General features: G+C 34.0%; 1 protein-coding gene across 1 annotated transcript; it reads right to left on the bottom strand.

Moving 5' to 3' along the window:
* Positions 1–231: 231 nt before the first annotated feature.
* Positions 232–8,200, bottom strand: LOC114366654 (uncharacterized). Its single transcript, XM_028323587.1, has 3 exons — positions 8,046–8,200; positions 5,170–5,298; positions 232–504 (listed from the first exon to the last, which is right to left on the bottom strand). Exons 1-3 carry the CDS (start codon positions 8,058–8,060, stop codon positions 352–354), a joined length of 297 nt encoding a protein of 98 aa, XP_028179388.1. The 5' UTR covers positions 8,061–8,200; the 3' UTR covers positions 232–351.
* Positions 8,201–8,463: the final 263 nt, after the last annotated feature.

Raw genomic sequence — 8,463 nt, 5'->3', positions numbered from 1 at the left:
TACAAAGTATTTAGCATGGTTTTCAAAAATAAATGTCAAAAATCTTGTACGGTTTTCAATCTCATTACATTTTTTAACAAACGTTTTTCTTTTGCAAAATAGGATTAAAATCACAACTAAATATTATGATGCCACGATGTTGTTTTTATGAGTTTCTTATTAATTTATTTTTGCAATTAGACTTTTTAAAAGCACTTTATAAATCACAACCAGTTCTTTTTCCTATTTTTTAACGATTGTTCTTATAACTCCAAGACAGCTAAGGCCAGGAGGAAAATCCACACAACTCATTATGGACCGCTCACAACACACGATCCTACAAGTAAAACACATGCAATACTATTCTCTATTTCAATCGGCATAGAAGTCATATTCCCCTCGCCCGAAGTAAACGTAGTCTGAACACCATTTCCTGGCTTCCATATCAGTTGAACAGCAAGCTGGTAATGCTAGCTTGGACTTGGTCAGCTTGGCACACCTTTGGCAGAGGTCTAGGAGCTCGTCCTGGAAAGAAGAAAAAAATGAATTAAAAAATGAGAACACACGTAGGGTAAACGCACGAGTAATCCACATTCGTAATTTGATAGTGTTAAAAAATAGATTGCTGATTTTAGAGAAGCAACAACAACCTAACCTAGGACTTGAAGAATACTATTTCGATTTCGGTCAACCACTGGATTATTGTGGTAAACCCACTCCTAACAAAAGCATATTTTACTAGCTTACTTTGATGGATTTACGAAGATATTAAAAAATGTTGTACATGTATACGTCCCAAGTCCTAACATAATTCTTTTACGTTATCTACCACTGCTTCAGGACAATAATTTGAGTCAAGCTTGATAAGAAGCAGCATGGTAACACTATACTATAGGTAGTTAATATTGTCGTTTAATCCTGAGATTATACGTAAGACCAACTGTGGGGTAGCTCAAGTCATACTCCACTTTGTATCCAGTGCGAATCGGGTAAGAAATGATCAACCTTTTTGAAGTAAAAACGTTGGACTCTAGTTTCAAGTTTTTTTTTAGTCCTCCTAAGAATCAAACCCAGGATCCGAACCAAGAGAGCTGATGTTAACCAGTCGACCCTAGAGGCTTCCTATAAAATGTACAATCCAATAGACACGAGTAGGTATTTATGTACATAAGTATTCATAACACGTTAGAGCGCGTTGTTCATTACATAAAAAGGTGTCAGGTCAAGCGTCGATTTAGATAATAAGTAAATACATAAAACAAATGATTTCACATGGTTAACTTGAACCTATATTGACTCTATATTGTCTCTAATACAACAAACCTTCAACCGGTTTAATCCGGTTTAATCAACTCATAACTGGAAATTTGATAAAATAATCTTGTGACTGAGTTTTTAATCGATTACATTTAATGACTTCGTGTAAATTTTAATGATTACAGCATTAATTGACTACCTAATTGATTATAATTATTACATCCGTTGTCTCACATGTTTACTTATTCGAGGGCAAACTAACGGATTTATTTCCGTAATTCAATGTTCATGGTTGTTGGTAATAGGAACGTCTAGAAAATTCGCAAATAATGATTATTTTGAGCTTAGAGCAATCGCGACAGTCCTCAACTCTATTTCTTGTAATTTTATGAAGGTTTTCAGAGTTGACATTGGAAGCATAAAATATTATTATTTTTATGACCCACAATTATCATCATCATCAGGTCATTCGCATTGCAGGAAGAGAACCCTCTCCAATTTACCAGAGGAAAATAAAGGGTTTGGGCTAAGTCCCCAAACTAGCCAGAAGGGATTGAGAGCCAACTCCTACTTTACGGAGTAATTATAAATAAGAGGCTGACAAGTAACTAAGGCTGAATTGCGTCAAAAAAGTGTCGAATTCCATATAAAAAACACCGGTCATTGTGATAGTTAAAGTAAGTTGGTGCAACTCAGACTCGGTGTCTTCTGCCATTTTTTCTCAGCACCAGTCAATAAATGTTGTCCCAAAGTAAACAGTACTTATTTTGAGTTTTTGTTGCATTTTATAAAGTGGTGGTAGGACAAGTTATATTTGGTACATGAACCCTGAAAAGGGCCTATATGTTTAAAGAGATTTGAAATTTGAATACTAGTACATACATAATAATAGTGTGTTACTAAGCAATATGCTAAAAACTAATCGAATTAGGTATATTGCCTAATGTGGCACGCAAAAAAATAATAACATACAATATATTGTGAGATCGTTTTGTACTTGACTCGTGACCTGGGAACCGATACGAGAGATATTTTTTACGATTAAAATAAATCACGTATAAAGTTTTAATACTTAACAATCATAGGTACATTAAAGACTAGTGTAAGATTCTTTATTTTTTTAATTTTAGGGTAGTCTACCCGATTGATGTCCTACTAGGCTGCATTTAAGCCACGATAGCCGAACGGTGAAGGGGTCGGACTGGCCGACTCGTGATCCGGGGAACGCGGGTTCGGTCCCCGCCGCCGCTCGACTATTGTGGTGAGCTCACTCGTGACACAAGCATATTTAGCTTAGTACGAGGGGCTAACGGGAGTATTAGTAATTTGTGTAATAACAAATTACTAATAATNTAACATAGTTTCAAAAGGTAATATGTGCTCGCGATTCGTTGAAGGAATCAATTTCAAAACTGACGAACCTTGACTGTTCCGTGACTGTATTGAACTTGACTTCCGTGACTGTACATGTATACGTCCCAAGTCCTAACATAATTCTTTTACGTTATCTACCACTGCTTCAGGACAATAATTTAAGTCAAGCTTGATAAGAAGCAGCATGGTAACACTATACTATAGGTAGTTAATATTGTCGTTTAATCCTGAGATTATAACGTAAGACCAATTACTGTGGGGTAGCTCAAGTCATACTCCACTTTGTATCCAGTGCAAATCGGGTAAGAAATGATCAACCTTTTTGAAGTAAAAACGTTGGACTCTAGTTTCAAGTTTTTTTTTAGTCCTCCTAAGAATCAAACCTAGGATCCGAACCAAGAGAGCTGATGTTAACCAGTCGACCCTAGAGGCTTCCTATAAAATGTACAATCGAATAGACACGAGTAGGTATTTATGTACATAAGTATTCATAACACGTTAGAGCGCGTTGTTCATTACATAAATAGGTGTCAGGTCAAGCGTCGATTTAGATAATAAGTAAATACATTAAACAAATGATTTCACATGGTTAACTTGAACCTATATTGACTCTATATTGTCTCTAATACAACAAACCTTCAACCGGTTTAATCAACTCATAACTGGAAATTGATAAAATAATCTTGTGACTATGAGTTTTTAATCGATTATATTTAATGACTTCGTGTAAATTTTAATGATTACAGCATTAATTGACTACCTAATTGATTATAATTATAACATCCGTTGTCTCACATGTTTACTTATTCGAGGGCAAACTAACGGATTTGTTTCCGTATTTCAATGTTCATGGTTGTTGGTAATAGGAACGTCTAGAAAATTCACAAAATAATGATAATCATTTTGAACTTAGAGCAACCGCGGCAGTCCTCAACTCTATTTCTTGTACTTTTATGAAGGTTTTAAGAGTTAACATTGGAAGCATATGACCCAAAATCATCATCATAAGGTCATTTGCATTGCAGGAAGAGAACCCTCTCCAATTCACCAGAGGAAAATATAAAGGGTTTGGCCTACAGTCCCCACACTAGCCAGAAGGGATTGAGAGCCAACTCCTACTTTACGGAGTAATTATAAATAAGAGGCTGACAAGTAACTAAGGCTGAATTGCGTCAAAAAAGTGTCGAATTCCATATAAAAAACACCGGTCATTGTGATAGTTAAAATAAGTTGGTGAAACTCAGACTCGGTGTTTTCTGCCATTTTTTCTCAGCACCAGTCAATAAATGTTGTCCCAAAGTAAACAGTACTTATTTTGAGTTTTTGTTGCATTTTATAAAGTGGTGGTAGGACAAGTTATATTTGGTACATGAACCCTGAAAAGGGCCAATATGTTTAAAGAGACTTGAAATTTGAATACTAGTACATACATAATAATAGTGTGTTACTAAGTAGCATGCTAAAAACTAAACGAATTAGGTATATTGTCTAATGTAGCCCGCAAAAAAATAATAACATACAATGTATACATTGTGAGATCGTTTTGTACTTGACTCGTGACCTGGGAACCGATACGAGAGATATTTTACGATTAAAATATTATATCACGTATAAAGTTTTAATACTTTAACAATCGTAGGTAAATTTAAAGACTAGTGTAAGATTCTTTATTAATTTATTTAATTTTAGGGTAGTCTATCCGATTGATGTCCTACTAGGCTGCATTTAGATGCTGATAGAAGAAAAATATCGGAGTAAAATTTTTATGACAATTTTCTCAATTTTTTTTAGACTGTTCTCGAGGTTAATGCTAAAGATTCAAAGATTCTAAGCAACTAGCAATTCATTATTGCCTATGTATTTTATCAACATTATTATATGTTGTATAGATTATAGGTATGACTGGCTATCGTTGATCGACAGGTGTAAATTTGATATCCCGTTAGGTTAATTTGAAAAACGTGATAGCGCAAAAATAGATTTAATACCTTGTAACTTGTAATACGATGACGTAGTTTGTTAGGTAATTGTTGTAGAGAAAACTATTAAAAAATATTAATTTAACGCAGAAAATTAAAAGACAAACGTGTTTGGAATGTTATAACTGCGTAGCTCTGATCAGTATAATCTATTATCATTTATTAATAACTCTTGAAAAAGAGGCAGACAAAAACTCAGTCAGTTTCTTATACTGACTCTTTTCAGAACTGACACAATATTATCCCGAAGCAGTAGACTCAAAATTATTCTGGGACGTGTAAGAGCGCTTTTAAACTAAAGCCTTTAACTACTTGAAAAACATACTCAAATAATTGTAAGAAAAAAATATAATGAAATACAGGTAGGTAGGTATTACAGGAAAGTGGGACAGAAATACCTGTTTTAGCCATCTCTATTCTTTGCAATGTACTTTTTTATTTTATTTTGGTACTGTATAAATTTATGTGTATTTTTATACAGTTTTTTAAAAGTACATCAACCTTTAGCGGCCAAAACAGGTACAGTAGCGCTACAAAGGGGGTATTTACCCTAATTATAAATAATGTATTTGTAACTTACGTCTGTATGACACTCTGCGGACTGCCTGAACACGTCGCTGTTTTGGCTGAGCCAGGGCGGTCGCGCGTTCGATTCCCGGAAGAGAACCGCCACGCATATAAGCACTATTAAGCTTTTGGTAGTCATTTCCTGTTGATAAAATGGAAAAAAAAGTTATATTTAGGTATGAATTCATAAATAATAATTTATGAATTAATTAAATATTTCATAAATAATAATCTCAAATAATGAATAAATAATAATTTATTATTATTTGGATAATTAACCTTAAGCCGAAATTAGCTTTTATGAACGTCAAGAATAATATTATTTAAGTAGGTATATTGGAGCCTATACCCCGTAGAATGGTTTTACTTGTTACTTATTGTATTTTGTAAGGATTTACTTGCATCAATTAAATTATTTCTTTCTTTCTTTCTAAACTTTACTTCATAATTTAGCTAAGTATCATTATCAGGTCCCCAGGAGCACGACTCTCTAATTTACCAGAGGCAAATAGATGATTTGGTCTACACTCCCCAAGTTGGCCAGACGGGTTGAGGAGGCTTGATGTACGCATTTTTGTCCCTAAGGGCTATATTTCACCGGGACACCATGGCGGCGCAACCAGTCGCCGCTACCAACAAAATGTATGCAGTTTTGCGCAACCAAACGGACACCAGGTGAGTAACTCTCTATAGAGCTGTATATATTTTGTTGGTAGCCGGCGACTGGTTGCGCCGCCATGGTGTTCCGGTGAAATATAGCCCTTAGGATGTCTTACAACCATGGGAAGAGTGGGAGAGGTCTTCACCTCCATAATCACACGTCTAATAAAAAATAAATAAATAAAATAAAAAAAGTATTTATTGCCTTCGAACCATTAGACAACATTAATATAACAGTGATCGATTATAGGTAATCGATAATTACAGTGCGTAAAAATCTATCCTTTAATCTTTTAAGATAATTAATCTAAATATACTCTTATCTGTAATGTAATTTGTAATCTTTCTAGGTATTAAACGAACGAATTGGGACACATGTTTATTTATGTATTTAGGTTAATTGAATTTTAATCTATACTTGAGAGGCTCATGGTTTCTTTTGTATAAAATAAATATAATATTTATTTATAGAAACCAATAGGAACCAACATTGAAAATGTCAGTTATAAGATTTTGACTGATAGAATATTACAGTAGGTATAGTTGATGAGATGTTATACCTAAATGAAATTCTATTTCTATAGCCTCCCCAACTAGGGTTGCCAGGTGGCTTTTTACGGTCTTGTCCGGCCAAATATTGACTTGTCCGGCCTGTCCGGCTTTTGTTAGGCTTTTTATTTGGCTGCCGTGCCAAGCGAAAGTCGAGCCACAGAATAATATGAAGCGCACGCATCAGGACGGCTTTTAGGGTAAAATGTCCGGCCAAATGAAGCACAGAGTCCGGCTTTTGTGTTTTTGAACCTGGTAACCCTATCCCCAACCCTTCTGGCCAACGTGGGGAGTGTAGGCCAACTACCCCATTTGCCTCTGGTACATAAGAGACCGTCGTGCACCTGCAGTGTAGACTAAATGACCTGATGATGAAATGAACCCCTAACTATTTCAGTAAACTCTGTCATTTTCTTTCGGAACCAATGATCTCTCAAAATTCTAGGGCCTTGGAAAATTTGGTCGGCTATTTGGAATTACGAAAAGGAGGCTTAAAATTACCACAAAGTATGGAAGTTAGAGTGTAGACTTTCCCTGGGTTGCACCATCTAACTTTAACTATAAAAAACGTCAAGTCTATCAAACTAAAGACCGGTTAAATTATAGTTACGGTTAAAGTTAAGATGGTGCAACCCAATCTTAAAAAGTCAAACCTATGCAATGCCTAGTATGGAGTTTTGCTTTGTACTACTTGATCTGGCAATAAATATTCAAATTCAAATTATTTATTGCATGTCACATGCAAGTGTAAGGGTATTTTCATTTTTTTCAAACAATGAAATAAGGTGAGATTTTATACCTACGTACTTCAATATCTATCACTATGTGTACATATAAAATTATCAAAACGCTATAACTATGTTAATCTGCTTATTATTTACTTGTTGTGATTATTTTGACTTTGTTTCTTTAATCTTAATGAACTCGAAACATTTCAAATAATGATAATTGGACGTTGTCACCTTTGTTTTTATAATTTTTATAATCACTGTTATAATGTTTTTGAAACTTTGTCTTTAACATTTTGATCCAGGAACTAAACTTTGTGTAAAAATAAACGTAAACTATGAAAATGTGATTTAAGTTTAAATTATAAGTAACTCGTAACATCAGCATATTTAGCTCACCACGAAGCATTAAAAGGATTATTAATAATTTGTATTAAAATTTACAAATTGCTAATAAATAAAAAAACATAAAAAAATAATATAGAATCAATTTCATCATCATAATCATCAGGTCATCATTAGTCTATAACTGCAAGAGCACCGACCCTACTAATTTAAAAACAACTGTGCTCTACTTAGATACTGTTAAATATTTTTTCCGTTAAAGAAGACTATCTCTGTTACAATTTTTGTTAATTCATTTCGCTTTGTTCTGGTAGCTAAGAAGTAGTTTGATTATTTGAACTAGTTAGTTTAAAACTAATTAAAAAACCCTGCGCTTGAGGATTATTAAATTGAAAAATGCAGTAAAATAGGCTTCAGAACATCACAATATCTATAAAACTGAATTTAATTTGGAATCTTTATTCAAAAACAAAATAAAAAGAAAAAAACATATAAAATTACATAGCACTTAAGTTAAAATTTTTGTTTTTTTATTTATTTTATTATTATTGACGTTCATAAAACATCTATTTCGGCTTTTTTTAAACAAAAAAAATTAAAAACTCACCATTGCACTACTCATTTCACACAAACACACACGAGCACTGAACTTTCTTTATTTATTTAATTATTTTCTTGTTTATTTTTTATTATTATTATCTCCCAGACAGGGCGTTCCGTCTGGCACTTGGTGACAGTCTGGCTTAACAGAGTGTCATACAAATTGTTATACCGGCGCTTATCAATGAATCACAAACGTCTCGCGTGGCACACGGACTGATAACCGGAAAAGTGATGCCATGAGGTGTGATAACACATACAATGCCCTATATTTAGGCAATGCTCGGATCATGGCGCGGAAGTGATGGTAGAGATGTCAGTTTTCGGCTGAAAATTCGGCCCAAAAAACGGTCGAACAGTCGGGCGGATAAGTTTTAAGCAAGCACGTTTTAGTTTCATGCAACCCAAATGCTTTTAAGAAAATA

Source organism: Ostrinia furnacalis, unplaced genomic scaffold (assembly GCF_004193835.3).
Source record: "Ostrinia furnacalis isolate ACB-3 unplaced genomic scaffold, ASM419383v2 OfSCF0651, whole genome shotgun sequence".
Taxonomy (NCBI): domain Eukaryota; kingdom Metazoa; phylum Arthropoda; class Insecta; order Lepidoptera; family Crambidae; genus Ostrinia; species Ostrinia furnacalis.
The sequence above is the reverse complement of the archived record's forward strand: the minus strand, read 5'-3'. Positions and strand labels throughout refer to the sequence as shown.